Genomic DNA, 27,186 nt, shown 5'->3' on the forward strand with positions numbered 1-27,186 from the left:
ATTCAAAAAGAGTCATGTACCACAATGTTCATTGCAGCACTATTACAATAGCCAGGACACGGAAGCAACCTAAGTGTCCATCGACAGATGAATGGATAGAGAAGGTGTGGCACATATATACAATGGAATATTACACAGTCATAAAAAGAAACAAAATTGAGTTGTTTGTAGTGAGGTGGATGGACCTAGAGTCTGTCATACAGAGTGAAGTACGTCAGAAAGAGAAAAATGCTGTATGCTAACACATATATATGGAATCTAAAAAAAAAAAAAAAAAAAGGCTCTGAAGAACCTAGGGGCAGGACAGGAGTAATGACTCAGACGTAGAGAATGGACTTGAGGACACGGAGAGGGGGAAGGGTAAGCTGGGACTAAGTGAGAGAGTGGCATGGACATATATACACTACCAAACATAAAATAGATAGCTAGTGGGAAGCAGCTGCATAGCCCAGGGAGATCAGCTCGGTGCTTTGTGACCACCTAGAGGGGTGGGATAGGGAGGGTGGGAGGGAGACTGCAAGAGGGAGGAGATAAGGGGACATATGTATATGTATAGCTGATTCACTTTGTTATAAAGCAGAAACTAACACACCATTGTAAAGCAATTATACTCCGATAAAGATGTAAAAAAAGAAAACAACAAATGCAGAAAGGAAATGAATAGAAAGCAGCAGCGTACTTGGGCCACTCTTGTGGGGCGGTGCTCAGAAGCTGCAAATCAGGAACTGGGGAGGCAGGAAGGAGCACCTGCTGTGAGCTGCTCTCCTCTCCTTGGGGCTAAGAGGACATAGGGGGACCTCGATTCCCCCAGTCACATGCCTCAGTGTCAGGAGACCGAAAGCTCAGGCCCTGGACTGACAGGGCATGGGTGGGCCTCGCTGGAGTGGCCTGATCCACTGCCCTACAGGGCATGAGTCAGTAGCAGAGCAGTTACCATGGAAAGCGGGTCAGTGTAAAGTTCCTTTTTTTTTTTTCCCTGTCTTTTTGAAAAGTCAGGCTTGCTTTTCTCTTATTTGTTGTTTATTATATTACTATGAAATAGTTATATCTCACAGTTTTATGGGCTAATTCTTTACATATGTTAGCTCACTTAATTTGTCACATTAGCTGTCTGATATAGGTAATATCTTTGTCCTTGATATTACCTATGAGGAAATGGAAACACAGAGAGGTTTAGCAGCTTGCCCAAAGCCACACAGCTAGTAAATTATGGATTTGGAGTTTGGTCTTAGGTGGTCTGACTTGAGTCCATGCTTTTAACCCCCACTTTATGTAACTATCCTATCATATTAATGGCTATTGTTATATAATTCCTGCCTATATGTTAAAATTGGAAAATGGAGGAGAATCTTATTACTTGCTCATCCTTTCTATTGGAATTCATTGGGATTTCTACTGTCGCGTTTAGAATTTTACTTAGGCACATTCTGCTTTTTCTTGAAACCTCTAGAGATTTCGTCTGCTCACGTTGAAGCAATGGATTATGATACATCACCAAGGGAAAATATAAAAAAACTTTTTTCTGTTTTCAGTTTTGGTCATACATTTTTGTTTGTTTGTTTTGTTCTGTTTGTTTTTTCTTTTAGGGCATCTGCTGTCATCCTCATTATAAAAGATTTATAGTTCTCTTTCAGGGATTTCAGTTTAATTTATGGATCCGAGAGTTGACTGTTGAGAGGTTCTTATTTTTCTTAATGCCTAAGCCGCTCCTCAGCAAGGTAGTAAGTTTGGGGAAGAATTAACCCATTTTATTCCTAATCAGCCCATGTCATTGCTGCTGACCCTTACTTCTGAGCAGTCCCCTTGGAGACCTGGAAGAGTTCATGGCTTTTCCACAGTGACCTAATGTACTGTTTAATCCCTGGAGAACATATGGTTTATTGAATATGTCTTCCCAATATGCTATTAGTGATTGTGTTTTTGGTCAGCTAATAGAGTCATGTGTAATTATTCAAAATGGATTTGAATTATGATTTGGTGGGAAGAGAGGGTTACAGAGTTTACCTTCAGATCATAAAATTTGAGAGCTGGGGAGAATCTTGATCATAATAGACCAGGCAGTTCAGTTTATAGATGAGGTTATGGCACGCGCAGGGCTTTATGAGAGTACGGAGAAGCCCTCGTCCCCGGGGGATGGGGGCGCAGGAGCAGGGAGGGGCTGCCAGCAGGAGGAGGTGCTGCATCCTGAAACTGCAGAGCAGTTTCATCTTGTGCACCGATGCCAATCAGCTGGGAGAGGCTGTCAACATCACTTTATTGAGACAGATTTTGAGGCTCCGTTTTGGCCCAGTAGGAAAGAATGCCACAGTCTCTAGCAATACCTTCATGGGTGCCATGGGGGAAGTGACAGTGCGTCTCACCTATTTCCAGTTGCTGTTTTAAAGGCCGAATGTTAGCCAGGGGATAATAGGAAGAAGACCATTCCAGGTTGGGGTGTGGGGGGATGGGATGGCTAGCACGAGGAAAGGCACAGAGGCAGGCGAGAGCTTGACATGTGGGACAGAAAGGGTGAGCCCCGGAAGGGGTTGGAGAGAGGGCCTGGGGTGATGTTCAGGGGCCAGATGGCTAAAGGCCTGGGCTGCCAAGGTAAGGAACTTGGGCCTTAGCTCTTAGGGAAGAAGGAGCCACTGAAGACTTCCCTGGAGGATTGGACAAAGAGGTTTGAGACTAGCAACATGCTGATTTGAAAATGTGTTTTAAAAAATCTTCTGGGGGCTTCCCTGGTGGCGCAGTGGTTGAGAGTCCGCCTGCCGATGCAGGGGACACGGGTTCGTGCCCCGGTCCGGGAAGATCCCACATGCCGCGGAGCGGCTGGGCCCGTGAGCCGTGGCCGCTGAGCCTGTGCGTCCGGAGCCTGTGCTCCGCAACGGGAGAGGCCACAACAGTGAGAGGCCCACGTACCGCAAAAAAGGAAAAAAAAAAAAAACAAAAAAAACCTTCTTCTGCATCCTAGCTATAAGCCGATCGTGGAATATATCGATGCCCAGTTTGAGGCCTACTTGCAAGAGGAATTGAAGATCAAACGTTCTCTCTTCAACTACCACGACACCAGGATCCACGCATGCCTCTACTTCATTGCCCCCACCGGACATTCGCTGAAGTCCCTGGACCTGGTCACCATGAAGAAGCTGGACAGTAAGGTACTCACTGCTGTTCTGGGTACCGTCCACTCTCCTGTAAGATCACTTCTATCCGGGGGCCCCAATTTACCTCTGCTTTCAGTGTAATTTGGTGTTTTGTTTTAAAGACTATGTTTTAGAGCAGTTTTAGGTTCACAGCAAAACTAAGAGGAAGGTGCAGAGATTTTCCACATACTCGCTGCCCCGTGACATGCATGGCCCCACTCCCACCCCATTGCCAACATTCCCATCAGATGGTGCCTTTGTTACAACTGGAGAACCTACAGTGACACATCACTGTCACCCCAAGTCCATAGTTTACATGAGGGTGCACTCTTGCTGTTGTACATTCTGTGGGCTTAGACACATTTATAATGACATGTATTCATCACTAGAGTATCATACAGAGTAATTTCACTGCCCTAAAAGGCTTCTGTGTGCCACCTGTTTATCCCTCCCTACTTCCTAACCCTGTGTTTGTTTTTTCTGGTTGACGGAGCCATAGGGTTTTGAAAAAAATGGTTCAAAACCTCTCTGGATATTAGGACAAAATAAAACAAACAAAACCATGTAGCTTATTACAAAGTATTTTTAGTTCTTAAATTAGCACTAGTGTATGCTTTGTTGAGGGTTGGGGAATTATACAGTGGAGACACCTAAAGGGTCGTAGGAAGCCTTAAATTTAGTGAGATTGAACTGTAATTTCATGCTTTGTTTATTTTCTTAAAAACTTTCTTTTAAATCTCTCTTTGAAAGGTTTTTACAGGCTTGGCTTTAACTTGAAGTTTAACATGGAAAAAAAAACTTTATTTTTTTTTATCTATGTGATAAGGATGGTCCAACTTCTTAGATTTTAAAACTGAGCTGCACCATTTGTTCAAAAGAAGTGGAGTCTCAGATCAAGCCTGACCCCTAACCTTTGCACATTTATAACCTTTCTCCTTCACAACATTTGGAGGAAGGGACTGATGAGTTTGACAACATTTGATGATCTACTTTATGATTAATTGAGCTACAGTATTTCCTCTTAGATTCTAACCTCCTTTTGAGTTCAATACAAAGTCTTACCTTTAGAGGGCTTTGTTGGGTGTTATTTTCTGTCCGAACAACACTGTTTAAAAGATGCCTTTGCTCCGGAGGGACGTAATACTGAGAGAATGCTGAGAAGATCAGCCTGTCCCCAAGGCCTCTGCCTGTACCAGCCCAAAAAGGGGCCTGCGGGCTGACACCGAGCCAGGCATCCGGGGCCCCCAGCTTGCGCAGACGCACTGCTTTACAGAAACATATTCTACCAGCCAGAAAGGAGTCCTGCAGCTAGAGCACTCTTGGGAGAATAAATGGAAACCCTTCCTCGTCTCATTTGATTCAGCTTCAGTGAACCATCGATGGTGGCTCACTGGGCAGGGAGGTCTGCTTCCTGCCTGTCGGGTCCTTGAGGGCAGGGCTGGGAAGCAGACAGCGGGAGGTGGCTTCCTCTCTGAGGCTGAGCTTGTAGACCACGCCAGGGTGATATCCAACAACAGGAGTATGCTTCAATTTAAAAAGGGAAAGAAAATAAGGCAAAACAAACAGCTAATCAAAACAAAATAAAACAATCGCTACAAAGCTGGTTAAACTGCTTTCAAAGAACTATTATTGTTGTAGAGCTGAAGTGCTAGGGAGTATCTGAAAATGGTATTGTCAAAGGTTTGTTGATACAAGTAAAGTGAAGAGTTAAGGCAAACAGATGACAATTTCAGACAGGATTTCCAAGCACCTGCCACTGAGGAAGAAGAGATTTTAAATCTAAATTTGCTTGGTTCCTCTATCTACTCTAATCAAATTGGCCAAGAAAATACGAACCTCTGCCATTTTGTCCATGTTGATATTAACCCAATACTAAGTGTGCACAAAAGTTAGCCAATACAAACCATAGGGAGGGGTTTGTTCCCCACGTCCTGGTCCAGGCGTTCTCCCACCCTCAATGATGTCTGTCTCGCTGAGGCAACTTGCTGCAGGAAGCCCATCCATGATAAGGTTAGGATTGGGTTGAGGAATAGGGCAGAACAGATTTTTCCATCAACGGGTCATCTCACTCTGGTTTATCAGGGATATTTGACTTGGCTCTTGGGATAAAAGGAGAAGCAAAGGAATGCAGATGTGACCCGGAAAACCCCCCTAAAGACTCCCTCTTCTCTGGCTGGGACTGATGGCTTTCTCACCGAGCCTGTTCCCTTTTCACCTGAGCTGGGTGGAGAGCATGGTCCCCGGTATCAGATGTCAGTAGCAACTTGTTGAAACCTCTGTACCAATCAGGGAGTGGAAGAAAGTTAATTGTAAAAAATCGATTTTAAAGAATGTGTCCTGTGGACAGTGCTGGGGTAAGTTGGGAGCAGAGTGTCCCACCTTGGGCTTTGGGGCTTGCACTTGAGGGTCCTTGGCCCTCGTTCTGGGCTTTCTGCCAGTGTTGTCAAACGTCAGAGTTCTCACCTGGTCTTTGTATCTGATGCTCTGAAAGTGAGCCTTGTCTTTTGGCGCTAGGTCTCATTCTGGCACAAAGAAGTAATGTGATAGAAGCTGATTTTCAAGAGAATTAGTTGGTGTGATTTTGAAAAATTTAAAAGTAGGTGAAATCAATTTTGTTTCGGTTAATACTTAGGTTCTCTGCTTCCAGCAGTTCTCAAGTCATCAGAAGAAAGAAAGGATGCTGTCCTGCATAGAGCTGAATATTCCACTATTCTAACTAATGAAAATCTTGGTATTAGACTGTTAGAAACATGCAAAAATCAAACTCCTAAAGTAGCTGGGAGGAGTCAAAAAGGAGTGGTTACTCAAAGAATAGGCTTCTTTGTTACCGCTCTTTGTCATAGAGTAACACTTCCTTTTACACGGTAAAGAAGAATGAGGTGGCATAGAAGAGGAAATTATGAGGATGCTTTCTTTCAGTGCCAGATGGGAGCGAGTAAAAATGTTCAGAGATGGAACTAAAAGATTATTCCATATCTTCTTAATTTTGCATCTAGGTAAAAAGTCCAATATTTAATATCATCTCTATTTCTAAGGGAAGTCTTACAATTTCTGCTGCTTTGTTTTCTGTATTTTATTCATTTGTCTATTTTTCTTACGTTGGAATCGTATAAAAATGGATGTGTTTGGTTTATAGGTGAACATCATTCCAATCATTGCAAAAGCTGACACCATTGCCAAGAACGAATTGCACAAATTCAAGAGTAAGATCATGAGTGAACTAGTCAGCAATGGAGTCCAGATATATCAGTTCCCCACAGACGAAGAAACGGTGGCAGAAATTAATGCAACGATGAGTGTAAGTCCTCAAGTAAGATAGGACCAACCAGTGATTTTCTTGAAAGCTTTTCTTAGTAGCAGCATTGTGCAGTGGCTAGAACATTGGACGAGCATCTAACATACTCAGTGGGGTCCAGCTCTGCCACTGTTTCAAGTAATTTAATCACCCTACTCCTCAGTTTGTCCATCTGTCAAATGGGAGAGTTAGACAAGATCTCAGATCTCCTTCCTGCTCTAACAGTTATGATTTCCACAGCAAATCTTGTGGGAAGGGAATGCCAGCCCAGCACCATTTCACACAACGCAGCTTAGAGGAACTAGCTCTCTGCTTGCTTCTGCCAGTGTCAGCAGAAATATATCCACCTGCCTCTCTTTTGCTTCTGTGATTGGTTCCTGCCTTTTTCTCCTTTCTGCATTCCCCACCCGTTCCTGAATCATGAGGTAAACTGGCAGTGGAGGGTAGAATTTCCACATCACAGGGAGGAATGGTCAGGAGATAAATGATGGAAGCTTCAGCAATCTAGGTGTGCCTGTGATATAATCTCTCCTGATGACACTCCGTCCTGCTAGTCGATACCCAAGTCTTTCCCACTGCTCCTGTGTGTCTCGTGGCCGTGGCTCAACTCTGTGTCACGTAACTGTACCCATCTTTCTTCAGTTGGGAATGCCCGACTTCTGTAGAAGAAGCAGCATTCTTCACACATAGTTGATGCCCACTGAGGGTGTTTGGAATTCTTAAAACTGCAGGTTAGCTTCAATGGAATGTAATTAGAAGCTGTTAAATAGCTTGGCCTTCCCTGAATACGTGCTCGAAATTGATTCAGAAGTGCGCTGGTGGCAGCAGAAGTCAGTCTAGATTTTTTAATTTGTGGTCCGTTGAGGTATGTTTTACTTTCCTCAGATCTGATCATGACAAGTGTCTAATCAAGTCATTATTAAAGGCACTAAAGGTGCTCTTTTTTTTTTTTTTTCCCCCGGTACGCAGGCCTCTCACTGTTGTGGCCTCTCCTGTTGCGGAGCACAGGCTCCAGACGTGCAGGCTCAGCGGCCATGGCTCACGGGCCCAGCCGCTCCGCGGCATGTGGGATCTTCCCGCACCGGGGCACGAACCTGTGTCCCCCGCATCGGCAGGCGGACTCTCAACCGCTGTGCCACCAGGAAAGCCCTAAAGGCACTCTTTTAATTAACAGCTTTGTTGAGATATAATTGATATACTGTATGACACCCATTTAAAGTATACAATTCAGTGGTTTTTAGCGTATTCACAGAATTGTACAACTATTGCCGCAATCCATTTTAGAACATTTTCATCACCCCAGGAGGAAACCGTATACCTTTTAGATGTCAGCCCTCTAACCATCAAACACTGGCAACCACTAAGCTACCTCCTTGTCTCTGTAGGTTTGCCTGTTCTGGACATTTTATATAAAGAAAGTCATACTGAAGCTTGTCTGGAGAATTAAACGACTTGGTCAAAGCCTTCCAGTTAAGAGCAGCACTGGGATTCTGACCCAGTCCACCTGGTCCCAGTCTCGTTGCTGTTTGCCATCGTGATTAGGAGACCAGACTAATTCCACAAAACTGCTTCTTCCTTCTTCCATTCAGCATACGGACTTTTCTAGATATGGCTGTTATCATTTAAGGAGGAACTTTTCCCATAAATCACTCCCAACATGATTAGGGCTTTGGAAGGGAATGTAACTTTCCCCTTCTCTGGGAAATTGTTGAATTTAAAATTTTACGGGGCGTCCCTGGTAGCCCAGTGGTTAAGAATCTGCCTGCCAATGCAGGGGACACGGGTTTGAGCCCTGGTCCGGGAAGATCCCACATGCCGCGGAGCAACTAGGCCGCTGCACCACAACTGCTGAGCCTGCGCTCTAGAGCCTGCGTGCCATGACTACTGAAGCCCGCGTGCCTAGAGCCCATGCTCCGCAATAAGAGAAGCTACCGCAACGAGAAGCCCGCGCACTGTAACAAAAAGTAGCCCGTTCTCACTGCAACTAGAGAAAGCCCGTGCACAGCAACGAAGGCCCAAAGCAGCCAAAAATAAATTAAAAAAAAATTTTTTTTTAAATAAATAAATAAAATTCAGGGATCTCATTAATGCAGAGATAGACCAGCTCGGCTCTGTCCTAGTCTGGTCACACTGAGTCATGTGACCCCCTCTGGCTGTCGTGCTCCTGTGTCCAGGATAGTAAAGGGTCTGGAATTCTTGGAAGGAACTGGAGAGCAGATTCTTCCTGGGAAATGGCCATGAGGGCATGCGAAAGGAAGGTAATCATAGGGGAGAGCGACTAGACTCACTTAAAAGGTAGAACCAAAACCAGAGGGCAAAAGAGCATTGCGGGCTTTGGGCCCAGTGAAGTGCACGTTTAACTCGTGGTGCCTTCATCACAGGTAGTTGGTGGGCAACAGATTCTGCTTCAACTCACTCAGAAGAGATACCATGGAGGGAATTCCTACACAGGCTCCACCCCTAAAATTCTCTGGTTCTGGGTACTGAGAACTTGGTGATACTAGTAGTGCCTGACATTTTGACATTTAGGGAGCACTTATTACTATGCATCGGGCACTGCTCCAGGCTCCACATTTAATGTTCACACCAGTCCCACGGACCCAGGCAGAGGAGCGTACTTGGTTATAGCATCACTAAAAGCTCAGGCTGGGACGGCACGTGTTTATTCGGCTGTAGGGCTGCAATTTGGGGTCAGTGGGATTCAGGAAGTAACATGAATGAATACCATCCAGTTTTTCTCTGTATATCCCTTCCTGTCCTTTTAAATAATTTTGCATGGCCATGAAACTAAATTTGTGTTAAATTTCTTGGAAAGAAAATACCCATGAATCTTTGCTCCTTTTCTCTCTTTATCAGATTCACAGAACTGATATTCCCAAATTCATTGTGCTCTTTATCAAGGAATTTTCTTCTAGGATCTTCCTTGCAGGCAGTTCCTGGTGATGAAATCCCATATGATAAGTGGAAAGCAGATTTCATTGGCGGTTGCTTTCGTCACTCAGGTCGAGCGGAGAGGGCAGTTCCCTGGGTTGGCACAGCAGAACGTGGGCTGGAAGGGTCCTATTACCCCTCAGCTCCAGGGAACCACATTTCAGTTCCAGATGCTGAAAAAGAGAACGTGCTTTCTTTCCTTCCTACAGAGTGTGAGATGAACTAGAAAATATAAGTATCTGGAGCGCCAGACCAAATACCAGTTGGGCGGCCCGGGCTGAGGATTTTGCCAAGCTCTGGGAGAGGATCTGGCTTTAAAACACTCTTGTCTGCCTCAGGGTATCTGTAGTGGAAGAGCACTGGGTCAGGGAGCCCTAAATAATAATTCTCAGAGCAGCCATTTCAGATGTTATTCTCACGTGCTAATAGGAGAAAGATAGAATTACTGTTTTCTCCCCGGAATGTAGCCATAGTTACCAAATAAACCAACGTGGCACAGCCAGTTGTCTTGAATAGTAGCTCTGCTCAAGGTAAGTCGGGGTGCAAGGCTTGAGCCAGTAAGTTGAGCTAAAGTATATTTGACTTGAATTTTGTGCAGTGATCAACTGTCTGAAGCAGTGCTGTTTGGTAGAAATATGAACCACACAAGTAATTTAAATTTTCCAGTAGCCATATTTTTTTTTAATAAATAAATAAATTTATTTATTTTTTTATTTTTGGCTGTGTTGGGTCTTCGTTTCTGTGCGAGGGCTTCCTCTAGCTGCGGCGAGCGGGTCCGCTCTTCATCGCGGTGCGCGGGCTTCTCACTACCGCGGTCTCTCTCGTTGTGGAGCACAGGCTCCAGACACGCAGGCTCAGTAGTTGTGGCTCACGGGCCCAGTCGCTCCGCGGCGTGTGGGGTCTTCCCAGACCAGGGCTCGAACCCGTGTCCCCTGCATTGGCAGGCAGCTCAACCGCTGCGCCACCAGGGAAGTCCCAGTAGCCACATTTTTAAAAAGTAAAAAGAAACATAAAATTAATTTTAAGACCTTATTTAACCCAGTATATCAAAAATATCATTTCAACATGTAACCAATATAAAAATTATTAATGAGATGTTTCCATAGCAGGGCTTTGAGGTCCTCTGTGTGTATGTGTGTGTGTATTCTTTTTTTGTCGTACCACGTGACTTGTGGGATCTTAGTTCCCCAGCCAGGGATTTAATCCAGTCGCTGGCAGTGAAAGTGTCGAGTTCTAACCACTGGACTGCCAGGGAATTCCCCCAATGTATAGTTTATAATTACATACATCCCAACTTGGACGCATACCTAACTTACTGCTAACATATTTAAAAGTTTTTCAATATGAAGTAAGTACCAAAAAGATAATTTTCCTTCATGTTTGCATCTACGTTAACAAAACTGGTTCTTCTTTTTTTTAAGAAGATCTGAGTTTGAAGCAAAGTGAAATGCAGTCCTACCAAAACAATAAAGTGATAATTAATGGAAAAATATTTCACACTGCTTCCCTTTAAATGTAACTTAATTAAAAGTAAATAGAATTTAAATTTTCTTCATTTTACAAGCCTCCTTTCAAGTGCTCAATAACCACATAGACCAGTGGCTAGTCTCAGGCAGTGGACATCCCACGCTTACCATAGAATCGCAAAGACTCCTAGTTTCCCCCTGAGTCCAGCTCATGTCAGATACTTGGCATCTGGTTGTAGGGGGGGTCGGATACACGAAGACCAATCCCACTGAACCGTTGAGCCCCTCGCTCTTCTGCCCTCCCTCGCCCTTTTCTCTTGCCCTGAGCAGAGGCCTGCGGGGGGAGGGGGCGTGTGGAAGCGGAGGAGAGCACGTGTTTGCAGCACGGGGAGGATAACCGCTCTCTGTCCTGTGTTGCTGGCAGGTCCACCTCCCTTTCGCAGTGGTCGGCAGCACCGAGGAGGTGAAGATTGGCAACAAGATGGCAAAGGCCAGGCAGTACCCCTGGGGTGTGGTGCAGGGTACGTGCGCATCGCGGGGAAGGGCTTCCCCGTGTGTCACCCCCAGGGTGGCTGTCCCCGCGGGGTCTGGGCAGGTCCTTGACGTGGGCAGGTGGAAGGGGGTGGCAGGGTTTTACACCTGGCAGTCGTGGAGGCCAGAAAGAAGCAGGGAGGCTGGGAAGCAATGGAGAGAAGTGGTTGCAGAGCCCTAGTGCCGATGAGGCAGCCCCCCAAGAATGCTGGGTTGTGTGGGGAATTTCGTATAAATTCCTGCTGGAAGAGAGATCTTCCCTGGGAGTTTGAATGAGTTCTTCATCAGCAAAGAATAAGAAAAGCTGCAGAAAGCTTCTTGCGAACAAGAGGATACTTGTTTCTCCATTATCTCTGGAAAAATTGTCTTCTTGGTTTTTTTTTTTTTTGGAAATTGTCTTCTCAGTAAATATCTGAGAACAAGGGACCTATAATTGTTGTGGGACATGACCACAATCTCTAACCTGAAGACATTTCCTATGTCACTTTGATGGGCAAGGTCTCAGATTCTATTACCAACCCTTGTGTGTTGTGAAGGAGGGACGTCCAATGCTATGGATTGAGTAGGGTGGCTGCAGAAAGTTCCCTCATTGGCTTATGATATATCAGTCCTCCGTTTCCTTTGTTCTGAGTAAAGGCAATAAATCTGTGAGACATGAGAAAGCACAGTACCTTTGAGATATGTAGGAAAATTATGGTTTTTATCAATCTCCCCAAATTCTCTACAATAGAATAACTTGCTTTATAGTGTTGTTGATAAAATTAAAGGAGATGATACATAAACACTGCCTTGTACAGGTCCCGACAGCACGGAGGGGTAGAAATCGGCCTGGCTTTGGAGCCAGAGGTGACGGGGTCTGAGTATAGACTCTGCTGCCTCTGTCTGGGAGGTCAACCTGCTCATCAAAGCCACGCTCTGCATCTGGGAGTCCTGCTAGGCAGAACTGCTACCAAGAGTCAAGACAGTATTGGCAAAGCTCCTCCCACGGTGCCCCGCCCTCAGCAGCCACCCTCATCAGCTGTCATGGTCCCTGCTGTCAGAAATCCTGTCTCTGTAGGGGTGTAAGGAGGATCCAGTGAAGGACCTTCGGGTGACCTTGAGGCCTCCGAGATTTCAGGGGCAATGGTAACTACGTCTTAGAAAGATCACTTCAGATTTTCGTGACCTCGCTGCTGAGAGCCCTCCCCGCTCTCTTCCCCATCTCCTGCAGTTGAGAATGAAAACCACTGTGATTTTGTGAAACTTCGGGAGATGCTGATCCGTGTGAACATGGAAGATTTGCGAGAACAGACTCACACCCGCCATTATGAGCTGTATCGACGCTGTAAGCTCGAAGAGATGGGGTTCAAGGACACCGACCCTGACAGCAAGCCCTTCAGGTATGTGGGCACCTGGCAGTCAGGCCCCCCAGGCAGCGGTGTGAGTGGCGCGCTGGTGCATCACAGAAATGCTTGTTGGATTGAGAGATGGGTGGTGGAGGGACCTGGCGGGGGCAGATTCATAGCACGGATCGCCAGGCGTTGCGATAACCGCTTTATTTGTATCATCTAGAGTACCCGATGTAGCTGATGTCATTATTGCATCCTCATTTTACAGATGAGGAAATGAAGGCACTGCAAGTGTAAACAGCCTGCCCAAGTAGGAAGTGACAGGTGTGAGTTTTGAACCTCTGTTCTTGTGAGTTTTGAACCTCTGTTCTTAACTGTTATACTCACAGAGGCACAGAACCTGGTCCAGGCATTTACAAAGGTGTGGATGCCCACTACAGTTTGTCCCGTTCATTTTTGCCAAATAGGTTTAACTTGCCATGTCTCCTACTTTTTGACGTGCTCTTACTAGTTTCCAGTGAACCAGTGCAATTCTAACAACACGAATGAGTACTGAAGGCAACAACTTACAGAACATTTGCTATGTATTTTCCCACGCCGCTGATGGATTGAGAGGAAGAGGCAAAACGTGAAGGGGAGAATATCGAAGTTAATGTAGAATTAGTGGCCCTGCAAGGGCCAGGCCCTGTTAGAGCCCAGTGGTGGGGAAGGGTTGGTGGGGGCAGAGTGCCGGGGCTACTCCAGGCTTGGTGAACGGTCCGAGGAAGGTTTGCCGCCACCTGGTACAGGACAGGATTGCTTCACGGGGATCTGAGTTGAGGTGATGTGAGGTGTGTCTGTGTTTGGCACCTGTACTGATCGGGGGCCACGGTTCCTTGGAGAAGACTGTTTTCCTCCTCTTTTGTGGCTGGCCTGGACTCCCACTCAAATGTCTAGTTGCGGCTGGCCATGGTGCCTGAGGCAGCCTGTGTGCAGTGCCAGTGGACTCCCTCCGCTGGATCTGAGCTGCCATTGCAGCGGCAGGGAGGTTATTTTCTTGGAATCTCTTTAGTTTGGTGAAGTCTGGACTGGTCTCCCAGTGAAGTGTTCCTGTGGAATGTATTTGGTGAGAACAAATGGAGACCGCAGACAGAGGGCTTCTAACCAAAAAGTTAGCTTCTAGCTAAGTTTGCATCATTTAGTCCTGCTCTAGGGGCTTGTAAAATTGGCCCTCTTCATTCACGTGAAATGTGCTTTCTGAGGCTGGGTAGAGGATGCCCTTTTGTATACACAGGTTTAGGGGATTGAACCTTGAAATGCATTGACCAAAAAATAGCCCCTACACAATCTCTGAGGAAAATGGTTTTTGTGTGGCAGAGACTCTCTTTATTTTTTCATAGAGTTTTGTGTTTTTTTTCACCCATGCATAGAGATGAAACGAAAGGAACCACAGTAAAAATGGAACCCACGTGCCCTCCGCCCTCGTTCAAACCCAGGCGATGTTGAAGGGTGAAGGGGCAGCAGTGTGGGTTCAAGTCTTAACCCTGCTACTACCCAACTCCTTAACCTGTCTGGGCCTCAGGTTCTTCATCTGTAAAACGAGGAGCTGGGCTAGATCAGGGGACACTCAGATCTAGTAGGAGAACTTTTTCCAGAATGTGCCACAGAGGAAATGCTCTAGGCTCTGTGGACCATGTAGTCTCTGTCCCAGTGATTCAACCCCACCCTTGTAGTGTGAAAGCAGCCAGAGACCCTAACGTGAAGGAACAGGAGTGACTGTGTTCCAATAAAAACGTACAAAAACAGGCAGGGCCAGAGTTTGCCCTCGGGCTGTAATTGGCCAGCCCCTGGCCTAGATCATCTCTTGGAGCCCTGAGCTGCCTGCAGAAGTTAGAATGCATGTGACTGTTTCTTAAGTCTGTGAGAGGTAATTTACCTCCCCAAATGTTAAGACCCATTCAGCACAGCTGTGTTTTTTTCAGCTCTGGAATTTGGAGTCTGTGATGCAGGCCCCTTCACTAACCTTCCACCATCTCGACCAACTGGGGTTCCTGGTTCCCGGGAACCAGGGCTGGTGAGGATTTCCTGCTGCTGCCTGTGTCTCTGCGTTTGAGTTACAGTTTCTCCTGCAAGGCCAGGGTAGCTGCCGCCAGGAGGAGGGTTGCTGGGTGGGTCCAGCCTGTCCTGCAAGGACCCCAGGGGCTTCAGGACCCGTGGTGGACGTCGCTGAGGCCGGACTTGTAGAGAATGTGCTTTATTCACACGTATCCCCCTCCCCATTTGGTTCCTTTTCTACTGGCCTGAGGGTTCCTTTTTGAGGATGAAAAGGAGGGAAATATATTTTATATAAAATATATTTTGTGAATGTAAATATGTTATATATAAATCTGTATATAAAACCAAGGCCTTTACTCTTTTCCCTGTATAAGAAAATAAGAAACAGAGAAAAGTAGACCTTCTAAAAATAAACACTCGTCTCAGTTTCTGGGAACCCTGGAAATAGTTTCTCCTCTTAGAAACCCACTCACTCAACCTCAGGTGGCCCTCTTGGTGTAGGCAGGATCATTTGGAACATGAAAGTTGGCTTTGAGTCACATGTCTTGGCAGATAGCAAGGTGAAATAAACTTGGTCTTCCTCTCCTTGGAAACCACTGCTTTACAAAGGGCCCAGCCTCTCCCTTGGAGGAGTTTCCAGCCTCCCCAGCACTTCCTGTGAGCCTGACACTGAGGGTGCAGGAGGGGACCTGCGTGAATGATGACACGGTTAAGGAAAAGCAAAAGCCACAGTTAATTGAAGGGATTTCCCATTTCAAAGTCGTCATGCCTGGATGCTCATGGAAGACTTTTTTTTCCCTGTGAATTTAGGGTGAGCTTGGAGGAGGTGTCAGTGGAGGACTCAAGGCTTTTATATTCTCAAAGTAGATAGAGGACCCCTTCACGGGTGTACAGGGAAGTCCGTCCTCCCCTCTGGGCACCCTGTGCCCACCACTTGCCCTCTGGGTGCCACTTGTGTTTATACCATGTGTTTACAAAGCAGAGAGTGGCCTCTGCAGCCGAGGCCCGTTAAGCGGGAGCTCCCCTGAATATATGACACCGTGTGAAACCAAACCAGAAGCTGGGCGAGCACAGGAACAGGCCGCATTTAAGCCTTGGAAGCCCGTCCCGGGCACAAAAGCTGAACCTGTCCCTGGTGCTTTCCTTCAACCTGCCTGTGTCTCTCTCGTCTTGCGGTAGAGTCTTTCTCTCTGTCCCTACGCGTGTATATGTCCAGGTGTCAACCTGCTTTTTCTTGTGCGCATCTTTCCCACCTGCTGCCCTGCAGCCTCAGAGCTCATGCCTCACCCCAGCCGGAGCGCCCATGCCTTCGCTGGACCCAGGTCCCCCAGACCCTGGCCCCTTTCCGGCTGGCATTGGGGGAAGATGGGGGCGGGGATGGGTCTTGTCGCTGCTGCTTGTCTCCTGAGATGCCACCGCCCTCTTCCTAACACTCCATCCTCACCTCAAAGCACCACCTTCTCCTTGACTCTGCCTGTCAGGTCACAAAAAGTGCTCCTTTACTGCCCCTCTCTCAAGAAATCACAAAGGTATCAGGCCCATGAGACCATTCATTTTTAGGAGCATGGAGGCCTCACTTCCCCAGCCTTGGGAGGTGGGGCTCCCACCTGAGCTAGGTGGCCCAGCTGAAAATCCCGGCTCTGTCACTTCTTCACTGTGTGACCTGCACAGGTTAGGAAGCCCCTCTGTGTCCGAGTTTCTCCATGTATAAAATGGGAGGTGATAATAATAGCTACCTCACTGCGCTGTTGTAAGGATAACACATTTGCGTGTGTAAGTTCCTCCGTAAACCCCGGTGGCGTGCGGTGCTCTGGCCTGCCCCCCACTGGGTGGTCCGGGAGACGTAACAGGGAGACAGCTGTGCTACGTGAATTACCGGAGTGCACGATGAACTGGAGTGTCAGTGCTCATTTTCCCTTCCCTTGACCTCCATGAGCAAAGCCTGCCCCTCCCAAAAGCTGTTAGAAGAGAATGAGAAGATAAAAGCCTCAAACCAGCCCAAACCCTCATGAAAAAATTGTTCACTTCTCACTTGGAAAAGGGTGTTAATAACTACAATTAAAAATTAAGTTGGAAGAGCTAGAAATTGCAAAAGGGATCATCACTTTAGGTATCTGAGAGGGTACTATAGATGCAGTTCCTTCTGGACTGGTTTTCACTGACGGGAAGCATAGGGGAGGGTGTCTGGTGTCTCTCACTCACATGTGGATTTCTGCAGGTGCCCAGGGAGTAGGATCTGTGACTGCCTTGCTAAGAAACCTACTGCAGGTCACTCCTTGGAGTGGGGGGTTTATGATTTCTTTCTCATACGTTGCTTATGCGTTCCAGTGTCAGAGTTGCAAAGCTGGTTCCTATCCCCGGATGCAGCCATCTAATAAGCAGCGTGTGTTGAGGCCATCTGGCTGGTGGCAACATTGCTCCTTAACCTTTCTCTAGAACGTGCGCTTTCCAGCTTTGGGCTGCAACCTTCACTATCAACATGTGTTCTACATCGTGATCCAATATACACATATCGTGAAGCGATACCTGCTCTTAGAGTTTGCACTGCATTCTGGTTTCTTCTATCCTGTTCTCTAAACTTTTTCTTTTAACATACTGGTTAAAACCCTTGATTGGGTCATGACCCATAGTTTGAAAATGGATCTCCAGAAACTGGAGCCTAAGCTAGGTTGTGGTTGGGACTGGATCAGGTCGAGTCACGCTGAGGGGTCTCAGAATTCCAGTAGCATTACCCAAAGGACCTTCTCTCTGTGGGTCACTTAACAGAAGTTTCCACAGTTAAACAAATTTGGTTCTAAGTGAATCAACTTAAACAGGTTTTGTTTTTTTTTTTAATTGAGGGACTTTTCAGAGCACTTAAGACAAGCAGTGGTTGGCAGACTAGGTACATCAAGTCACCTGGAAGCGTTTTAAAAATACAGATTACTTTTGCCTTCGCCTGACATCCTGCGTCAGCATCTCCAGGAGTGGAGTTAGGAAACTGTGCTCAGAAAAGTCCAGTAAAACACGCCCAGGCGACCCTGACGTGCTGCAGGTCTTGGGAGCCACTGTGCGCTGTGGCTCTCCTAAAGGGAGGTCACACATTGCATTTTCCTTTTGTTCTTCTGGCTTGGGAACCCCACTTTTGAAGATTTCTTGAAACTAGCGATCTCTGGAACACACTTTGGGTCATGTTTCTTGGTAGTGTTTCTCTACTAGGTGTTCCACTGCTTGTTAAGAAAGAAGAGGAAGATGGATTCATTATCTTAAAATCAACAAAAACTGGGTTCCCCAAAAATTTCATAGCAGGGACAAGTCATCTTCTGCCTTTGGCCATTCTGACACAAATGATAGTGATAAAGAGTTTATTAGAAGCTAACAAGCAAAATCAAACTCATGGATTATTTTATAGTTTCATTATCCGTGCATTTCTCTATAGCTTAAATTTCAAGTCCAAATATTGCTATCAATATTAGCCAACACTAATGTCGGCCAAACTTGCTTTTGTCTCCTGAGATAATGTGAAAGCCAGATATACCTCCAGAAACTCCAAACTCGTGAGTGTCCATTACCCAGGCAGTGTTGACACTCTTGAGGGCAGGAGAACTGATTGTTCAGCAACCAATAAGAGCATTGATTATAGAAGTATAAACAATCCTAATTAATGCATTTTGTAAGTATGCTGCTCTGTATAAACGTATATCCACACGCACACACCCCTCCACCACCTGAATGTCCTCCTTCTACATGGACAAGTGTGAATGCTGGGGTGGCTCTTCATGGAGCCTGGGCTCACCCACAGGCGCTCTTCATTTTGGAATCAGCACTTTGGATGAATTTGGTCCCTGGGTAAAAGTGGATAATCCTGCTGCAGACTTGTGTAACTGTAGCAACCCTTGTTCTAGAGAAACTGCAAGGGAGAGAGAGAGAGAGCAATTACCGGCAAATGTATCTCTGTTTGTGTAAGTGTGGGTGTGGGTGTCTGTTTTTTTTCTAAGTTGTGTTACCAAAGGTGATTTTTCTGTAAATATAGCTCTTCTGACTTGGAGGTAAAACTGAGTGATGGCCTTTGTTTTAAAATATTGGGCCCCAAGTTCTGTAGACAGTCAGGGGGAGGATAAGGTTTAAAATAAAAATCAAACTCCTCCCTGCTCTATTTACAATTGTTAATACCACTTGAAGAGCAGCAATTTTCTGTAATACCTTGAGATACACTATTGTCTCTTTAGATGGTTCGCTGAGTCTGTTTTCTAAATTGGGGGCTGGAGGAAGACGAGTGCGGGGGTAACATTTATTAAGCACCGATGTTGTCTCAAATGCTTTACTCGCTCTGCCCACATTTACCTCCCGAAATCATGGGCCCCGGAAGGCACTATATTCAGAGAACACTGAGGCTGAGAGGCCGTGCCCTTCCGAAGATCAGTCAGTAAATTGCTGTGAACCCCAAACCAGCCCTGGTGGATCTGTCTGGCTCCAGTGCCGATGCATTTCTCTCTCTACACCCCCTCCATCTTCTAAAATTCTAAATCACGTCTTCTGTATCTACGTGGTACTGAACTGGGAGATTCTGGCCAGCCCAGGCTTCCCCTGTGTGACTGCCTGTAGCATACAGCTTGGCCAGTAAGAGACATCCCGTTAGTGCTACCCTGTACTTACGGCCGCATCTCTGGTTCCTGATGTGCTTGTCTTTCTGGTCGCCACATAACTAAAAAGAAAGATGATGCCATTTTGTGTGTCCCTGAACCTGGTGAGTTGGCAGCCTTATTTATTTTGAGGAAGTGGCTGGGTAGGAATTGTCTGGACTGAAATGTCTTATCATGCAACTCCATGACACTGTCCTTGGTTTGTGGCTTTTGAATAGTCTTCAGGAGACGTACGAAGCAAAAAGGAATGAATTTCTGGGAGAACTTCAGAAGAAAGAAGAAGAAATGAGACAGATGTTTGTCATGAGAGTGAAGGAGAAAGAAGCTGAACTTAAGGAGGCAGAGAAAGAGGTAAGCCACCTGTCCTTGCATCCGGGGGAGATACAGACAAGACAGGCCTTCGTGCTGCTTTAAGCACTTGCTACCTATGTTCTGTCACACGAGGGGCCTAACTAACCTGGTACGAAGAGTAGGGCAGCCAGTCTTGTCCCCATTTCACAGATGGTAACACTGAGTGTCGTAAAGCTTAAGTTATTTATGCAGTCACATACCTAGTTAGTAGCAAAGCCAAGACTAAAGCTAGAACTTAGGTTTCCAGACCTGACCCCACATTCCTTGTAACTCCATATTTCATCAATTTACAAGTGATGAAACATAAGATTTGCAATTCTGGGACCATTATTGTCTCAGTCTACCAGTCAACTCAGTGAGCTAAACAGTGGGGGGCCCTTCGCCCCTGTCTGATGGGGGACGGGCTCCGTCTGCCACGTCTGTGCTCTGACTTCCCTCTGGGGTGCACACCCCGGCTCCAGTGTCCCGCTGACTCTAGTTCCCCGCGCCCAGCCCAGGGTAGCTGCATCCTAGAGGTTACCTTGGATTCCTTTTTTATTTCTAAAGAAGTGTTTATTGATTATTTAAGTTTTATTTTGAGAGGTTTCTTGAAACACAAAGTATAGTTTTTGGTGTATCACTTTTTTTTTTTTTTTTTTTTGCGGTACGTGGGCCTCTCACTGTTGTGGCCTCTCCCGTTGCGGAGTACAGGCTCCGGACGCGCAGGCTCAGCGGCCATGGCTCACGGGCCCAGCCGCTCCGCGGCATGTGGGATCCTCCCAGACCTGGGCACGAACCCGTGTCCCCTGCATCGGCAGGCGGACTTTCAACCACTACGCCACCAGGGAAGCCCGGTGTATCACTTTTGATATGGAACAAAGTTGTTTCTAATAATTAAGCACAGAGACACACAAATTATCACTTTAAAATATTTTAAGCACACAAAATCTGCCTAAAACTGCACAGATGAATGTATATTTCATTATAAGGTACCCATTATTTAAATTAAACCAAGAACTTAATTTAGTTGCCATTAGATTAATGAAGTGTGGAAACTTTTAAGGTCACTTGATTAAATGTAAATGCATCCTTTTTACTTATATTTGTTTCTTATATGTAATACCCTAAATACACGGCTAAACGTGTGCATAGAATAAAGTGAAATAACAATGAGTATTTTCAGATGTACAGATTATTTCACATTATGATGAGTAGTAATTTGATCTCATTTTAAGTAATATTTTCATTATAATAAGATACAGTTTTAGCAGAGTTCAGAATTAAAAAGTCAATTCTCTTCAGATTTTAAAATGACCCAATTAATTCTTTAGCTGATATAGCTCAATGAATATTACTCATTTTACCCTGTTAAGAGATAAACTGAGGGACTTCCCTGGTGGTCCAGTGGTTAAGAATCTGCACTTCCACTGCAAGGGGGCACGGGTTCAATCCCTGATCAGGGAACTAAGATCCCACATGCTGTGCAGCGTGGCCAGAAATTAAAAAAAAAAAAAGATAAACTGAGGCGCATTACAATTTATAAGATTATAAGAGTTTATCTGAGCAAACATCAATTGGAATCAGGCCCCATGGATTTCTGCTGTAACAGTAACCCCAATGAGAGCAAGAAATAGGTTTGCCTTTGATGGTAGATAATAAGAAACTTAGAGGTTATTTAACTAGCTAAGTACTCACCCTAGTTTTGCTGCAGAGAAAGGAAAGTTGAGCCTTATTTGCTGTTGGCTTTAAGTATCAAGTTGAATGCTAGGTAAAAATTCTAGAATTATCTACATAGTAAGGATTTTCCCCTCCCTCCCTCCCAGTTTTTTTTTAATATAAATTTATTTATTTATTTTTGGCTGCGTTGGGTCTTTGTTGCTGTGCGCGGGCTTTCTCTAGTTGTGGCTAGCAGGGGCTACTCTTCGTTGCGGTGTGTGGGCTTCTCCTTGCAGTGGCTTCTCTTGTTGCGGAGCACGGGCTCTAGAGTGCAGGCTCAGTAGTTGTGGCGCACGGGCTCTAGGCGTGCGGGCTCAGTAGTTGTGGCTCGTGGGCTCTAGAGCGCAGGCTCAGTAGTTGTGGCGCACGGGCTTAGTTGCTCCGCGGCATGTGGGATCTTTCCGGACCAGGGCTCGAACCCGTGTCCCCTGCATTGGCAGGTGGATTCTTAACCACTGTGCCACCAGGGAAGCCCCCTTCCAGTTTTTGTTTCTGCATTGTGATAATTTTCTAAATTCAGTTTGTCAAGTGCCCGAAATTTCTCCACATACTCTTCTTATTTGAATAGCATGGGTACATATATCTGTAGTCACTGTGTAAGTCTCTAAGTAAATATAGATTATACTTTTCAAAAAAGGACCAGAAGTAAAGAACTTTTCTTACCACTAGGGTGAGTTTCTTATTAGGAGCATGGATAATTTTTATTTTCTTCTTTATGCTTTTTACAATGAACACGTACTTTATTATCAGAAAAAGTGCACAGAGGTTCCCCTTAGTGCTAAGGGGTCCAAGTTTCAACAGTGTGTAGGGCTCCAAGGGGTGCTTTTCACCACCTCGGCCTGGCTCAGCACCAGACGGTACCTCAGTCGTGTAACTAAAGCACGGGCAGCGGCACACACACGTTCTGCTTCTGAACGGATCCAGGTAGCCTTACGCCAGTAAGCGTACCATTCCCTCCACCAAGCTCGTCTTCCTCCTCTTCTCTCCAGCTCCACGAGAAGTTCGACCTCCTAAAGCGGACACACCAAGAAGAGAAGAAGAAAGTGGAAGACAAGAAGAAGGAACTGGAGGAGGAGGTGAACAATTTCCAGAAGAAGAAGGCGGCAGCTCAGTTGCTACAGTCCCAGGCCCAGCAGTCTGGGGCCCAGCAAACCAAGAAAGACAAGGATAAGAAAAAGTAAGCAGGTGTCACCCCCATGCAGCGGGGCCCTCTAACAATTTATTCCTCTTGCATGTCTCTACTTTTCCCATTTACAGACTGGAAACTGGTCTATTACCAGAAAGATAAAAGCAAGAATTTTCTCTACAGTGCAGGGGAGACGACAAAGGTTTTTAAAGTATTTCTAAAGGGTACACAGACACTAATTTATAAAACTTGACCACACGATCAAGCAATCAGGACTGGAGTAACCTGTCATCTCCAGTAGTATCTTCTGCACCAACACTAGGACTCTTGAGAAGACAGTGCGTTTCTCTTCACTACTCTCTGGAGACAATCCTCATGGCTCTTGATAAAGGGCATCCTAAAATTACGATTGTTAGAATTATTTTTCTATTCTCCGTTGTAAGGCTTAAGAAGCCAGTCGTTGAAAGTCTTGTTCCCAAAATGAAAGATTTGGAAGAACTCCTAGTGGCCACTAGTTTTCCCTCTAAATTCCACAAGACGATGAATCGTTTTATTGTGAAAATGGGATCAAAATGCCCGTTAAGACACCTCCACCAATTCTCAAGACACACCTGTACCCGCACAAAATTTTTTTTAAATATGGCCTTGATTTAATGTGCCAAAGGGTCAGATTCTGCTTTTGAGTTGTCGCTTCCTATGACACCCCAATTGCAGCGGCCTGAATCCAGTGGGAGATGTGGGCCTGCCTTGAAATTCTGCTGTGATTTGAAGCTTTACATCAAATCACCTGAAAGACTAGAGGGTGCCATTTTATGACAATTACTATTGGTTTGACAGTAAGCACAGTGGTCAGTAAGATACCTTTGAAGAGACCTTAGTGCTAGCTGGGTGGTGAGCCCATGGATGCCACCCTGCTTTGTCTGTTTAAGGTGTGGTCCTCTGAGGGCGTGTTTCAGGATTCCTGCTCTTCATCCATTGCTAAGGTTCTAGGGCAAAGGCTGACAGCTAAGTAAACAAAATGTTGGTACTGGAGTAAGCAAAGAATTACATTCTTAGACATATATGGCAGATAGGATTGAGCCTGCACAGTAATCGAGTCCTATCCCGGGGGAGTGAGCTCCATAGTGGTGTTCACTTAATCTGAGTGAACATGCAGACTTGTCCCTGAGGAATCTTGTTACGTTTCCTGTGGTAGAAACCAAAATGCACTGCTACAGTGACGTGCAGAGAAAGTTTGAAATTCTGCTTTGCAGACCTTGACTTTCCAAGCTTTGAGCCAGCAGGAAATGTATGAAGAGAGCAGGGGAGCCAGCAGATTTTCTAAGCAATAGAAAGTTAGTATAGGTGAGCTGTGAGTTAAATGGGGTTGGTACAGACCCACGTGGTCAAAGGACTCCAGGGGCCGAAAATTTAGTTATGCTGGATTAATTCTGAGAGTAACAACTGCCTAGATTATAATCCAGTTCAAGAAAGCACTTTGTAGCTACACATGTTGGGAGGGCATCGGTCACTAATGGTGACGTTCCCCATGCAGATTCAGAGATTAGTGACTCTTCCGGGGAAGACAAAACGAAAGCCATCTGGCATCATTCCTTGTTGATCCAAACTAACCCAGGATAAAAACAGGTGGAGTGTGTGTGTGTGTGTGTGTGTGTGTGTGTGTGTGTGTGTGTGTACACATCTATAGGCATGAATGAAACAGGAAGCTGCTGACTCACGGTTTAGGAAACCCAAAGTCGAGTTTTTCTTACCCTGAAGCACTAAAGTGCGTAAAGGTACATGTTTCAGAACTTAAAATGTTTATAGAAGACCAGCAATGTTCCAAGGATATTTCATGTGTACTGGATGTGCCTTTAAGCAATAAAAATTCCGAGAGCTGACCAGTATTGTGCCTCCATTTTAAAAAGTACCTAATAACGGACTTCTCCGTGCAAGGAGGTTTTCCTTTTCCTATAGAACATTTTAGGTTATTTTCTTCCCAGTCTTGGGCCTTAGCAGTGTATAATTCATTTCACGTTTATGTGAAGTGTGTGCGAATTCTATTTTAGCCTTATTTATACATTCTCATTTATTATTAATGGAATTAGACTTTATTTGGTGAGCAGTAGTCACCAGATTTTGTGCCTGACAAGGGCGCGTACTTTTCGGTAACTTCTATGTTCTTAAGCTTTTCCACACTTTCCCATTTGAACAGTGAAAGCAGTTGCCAGTTGGAGGCCTGAAGTGTCAAAGTTTAAAAAAAAAAAAAATCACTTCCCTTGCTGCCAGTGGAGAGTTTTGGTTAGAGAGGACCACAGACAGACAGTAGTCAGGGTAACCAGAACAGTACTTGGAAAATAAATGCGAGGCTCTTTCCTCCTCGTGTAGCTGGAGGAGAGGCTGGAGTCATCACACTTGTCGCTTAGGAGCTGCTCCAGGGAGAGAGTTTAAAAAGAGATGCGTATTGATTCACCTGCCATGCTTCCACCTCAGAGCTTCACTTCGTTTTTCTAATAGTTTTAAATTCCGTTTTTTTCTATTCTAATGACACGCTCCGTCTTTAACGTAGGTAAGGCTTTGTACTTCTCCTTGACCTGTTAGTGGCATGAGAGCATATAACATTTCCTAAGATTGCAGACAAGGTAGAACTAACCCTGGCACTGCCATTAGCTGGACCCCCGCTTCCTGCCATCTCTGGCCACCAAGTCACTTTCCTTGTTTGCGGCTACACCTCAGTGGTGGGAGTGCCTGAGGGTAAGTTGTTTGGTAGTTGTTCAGTGTTCATCTTTTCTGAAAACTTTGCACAGTTGCCAGCCAGCAGTTTGTTGGTTAAGATGAATCCATTCCAAAAACAAAGTTTTAAAAATCTATCATTTTAAAACGGTACCTGGCATCTGATAACTATAGTTTACACAGTCATCCACTCATCTTTTCTTTTTTAAAATAATATTTTGATTCTTCCTAAGGAATGAAGTTGCATGTTTTGGACTTGCCTCAAATTAGACATGTGAATCTTGGACTTGGCATTGCTTTATACCTAGGAGGGGGAAGGCTCCGGGCATTGCTTTAGCTGTAACCGTATAATGATTGTCCTTTTTTTTTTTTTTTCCCTCCCAAGTAGCTTAATAGCATGTCCTCCATCCACTATATTCCAATCCCCAAGTTAATTGTTGAAAGACATTTATTGTATATTCAGTACCGATGTGATACCCAAATCTAATAGATGATGGTTTTGTGTCACCTGAGAAGATGAAAGTCAAACAGCAAATCCTTTCACGAGAACATGTAGTGGTTTCAAGAAGTCACTCATGAATTCTGAATTACCTGCAAATGGAAACTAACCACGTGTTCTTTAATTCAATATTAAAATTTTGCTTTTGCTTGTCGTGTAGAATAGCTTACTCAGATTTTTGGTTTTAATTTCTGTCAATTTCATAATCATTGCATGAGCATTCACCATCACCAAATGCTGGTGCTGGCACTCCTAATTTTCCTTCTTTTAATTTATTATTATTTCTAACTTTTTTGTTTTGTTTTTTAACTTGCAGTGCAAGCTTCACATAAAGCCTGGCAAGCCAAGGATGGTCCGCATTCACCTGCTTTTGCAGTAATATTGTATCTCTGCCATCTGTGTCCTTTTATTTTGTTTTATTTTTATTTTTTTCCCTTTCCCAGACACCATATAACTATTAACTCATTTTGCTGAATGTTGTTTGGTGGTGGAAAATGATAGAAAAAGGGGATAACAGCAAAAGCTATGTGCAGCCGGACTTTGTTTCTGGAAAGCAAATCATTTGCCTTTTATGCCTGTTCAGAGTGGCAGCAGGAAGCATGCCTGTTCTGTTGCTTTTATGTTGCTTTGGACCAAGGGAAGGAGGCTAAATTGCTACATGTACGTCTGACAGGAAAACTTTTCACCGCCTCAGCAGCTGACTATAAACCTGAATAGCCATGACAACTTGCTCTCCTTGATTATTCGTCTCCATGACGCAAAAGGCCCTGAACTCCCTCTGTCTCTTTTCCACACCTGCCCCGAACCAAGGTAGCTTTGTATGTAGGCAGAACGGTGGGTAAGCTTTACCTGACTTTTACCCTTGCGTGGAGTTTTTTTATTACTATAACAACATCATTTGGCCTGGGTTGTGGGTCTGTTCAGACTGACTGCCTCCTCTTATGGCTTTAAAAATGTGTCTGAACCCCTGTGTCTCGAATCCTGGCCAAGTGGGGTGGTAATAAGAAAATGATGAGTCTGTTCCCTTGTATCAGGGCAACCATGGCCCTCTCACAGATCATACGACCTTGTTTAGTAGAAGAATCTTCTACTAAGGATGACGGGCTTTCCACAACCTGCCTACTACTTACAAGATCCAGTCTTTTCATAAACACACCTAAATCTGCTCTCAGTAGGCTGAGAGAGGAGGGCCTAATGACTGACTCCAGGGTATCGAGTGCTTCTAATAACAGTTTTCAATAATTATGAGGAGAAATTTTCCAGCAATATTTAAAATAGAAAATCTGTTATAAACTGTATCATCTGCAGCACAAGTTTGAGGGGGCCTTGTCAACTTAAGGTAGAAGTGGGAAGGAACATAATATAAACCCACAAGTCAAGAAAGCAGAAATTCAGCTTCGCATCCAGTTTCCTTGCATAGTCTCTTTTTGATATTTGCAGTAAAGGCATGATGGAATAGAACAGCTGGTGT

The 27,186-nt window shown here is 45.1% G+C and overlaps 1 protein-coding gene across 6 annotated transcripts in view; it reads left to right on the forward strand.

Annotated features, from left to right (window-relative positions):
• Window positions 1–27,186, forward strand: part of SEPTIN11 (septin 11) — a 94,179-nt gene that overhangs the window by 58,012 nt on the left and 8,981 nt on the right. For 4 of the 6 annotated variants that reach the window (XR_003428878.1, XM_027087643.1, XM_027087642.1 and 1 more), the window contains exons 4-9: window positions 2,954–3,140; window positions 6,262–6,423; window positions 11,242–11,338; window positions 12,559–12,727; window positions 19,551–19,683; window positions 22,368–22,555. Coding sequence is in view for 5 of the 6 variants with exons in the window: in XM_027087643.1 (XP_026943444.1) it covers window positions 2,954–3,140; window positions 6,262–6,423; window positions 11,242–11,338; window positions 12,559–12,727; window positions 19,551–19,683; window positions 22,368–22,555 (936 nt within the window). In the remaining variant the exon portion in view is untranslated. Of the gene's footprint in view, window positions 1–2,953; window positions 3,141–6,261; window positions 6,424–11,241; window positions 11,339–12,558; window positions 12,728–14,637; window positions 14,675–19,550; window positions 19,684–22,367; window positions 22,556–26,031; window positions 27,177–27,186 lie in introns of those variants that run through there. The other 2 variants (XM_027087640.1, XM_027087644.1) reach the window with 2 other exon arrangements.

Source organism: Aethalodelphis obliquidens, unplaced genomic scaffold, assembly GCF_003676395.1.
Source record: "Aethalodelphis obliquidens isolate GAN/ISIS:26980383/991018 unplaced genomic scaffold, ASM367639v1 scaffold59, whole genome shotgun sequence".
Lineage (NCBI taxonomy): Eukaryota > Metazoa > Chordata > Mammalia > Artiodactyla > Delphinidae > Aethalodelphis > Aethalodelphis obliquidens.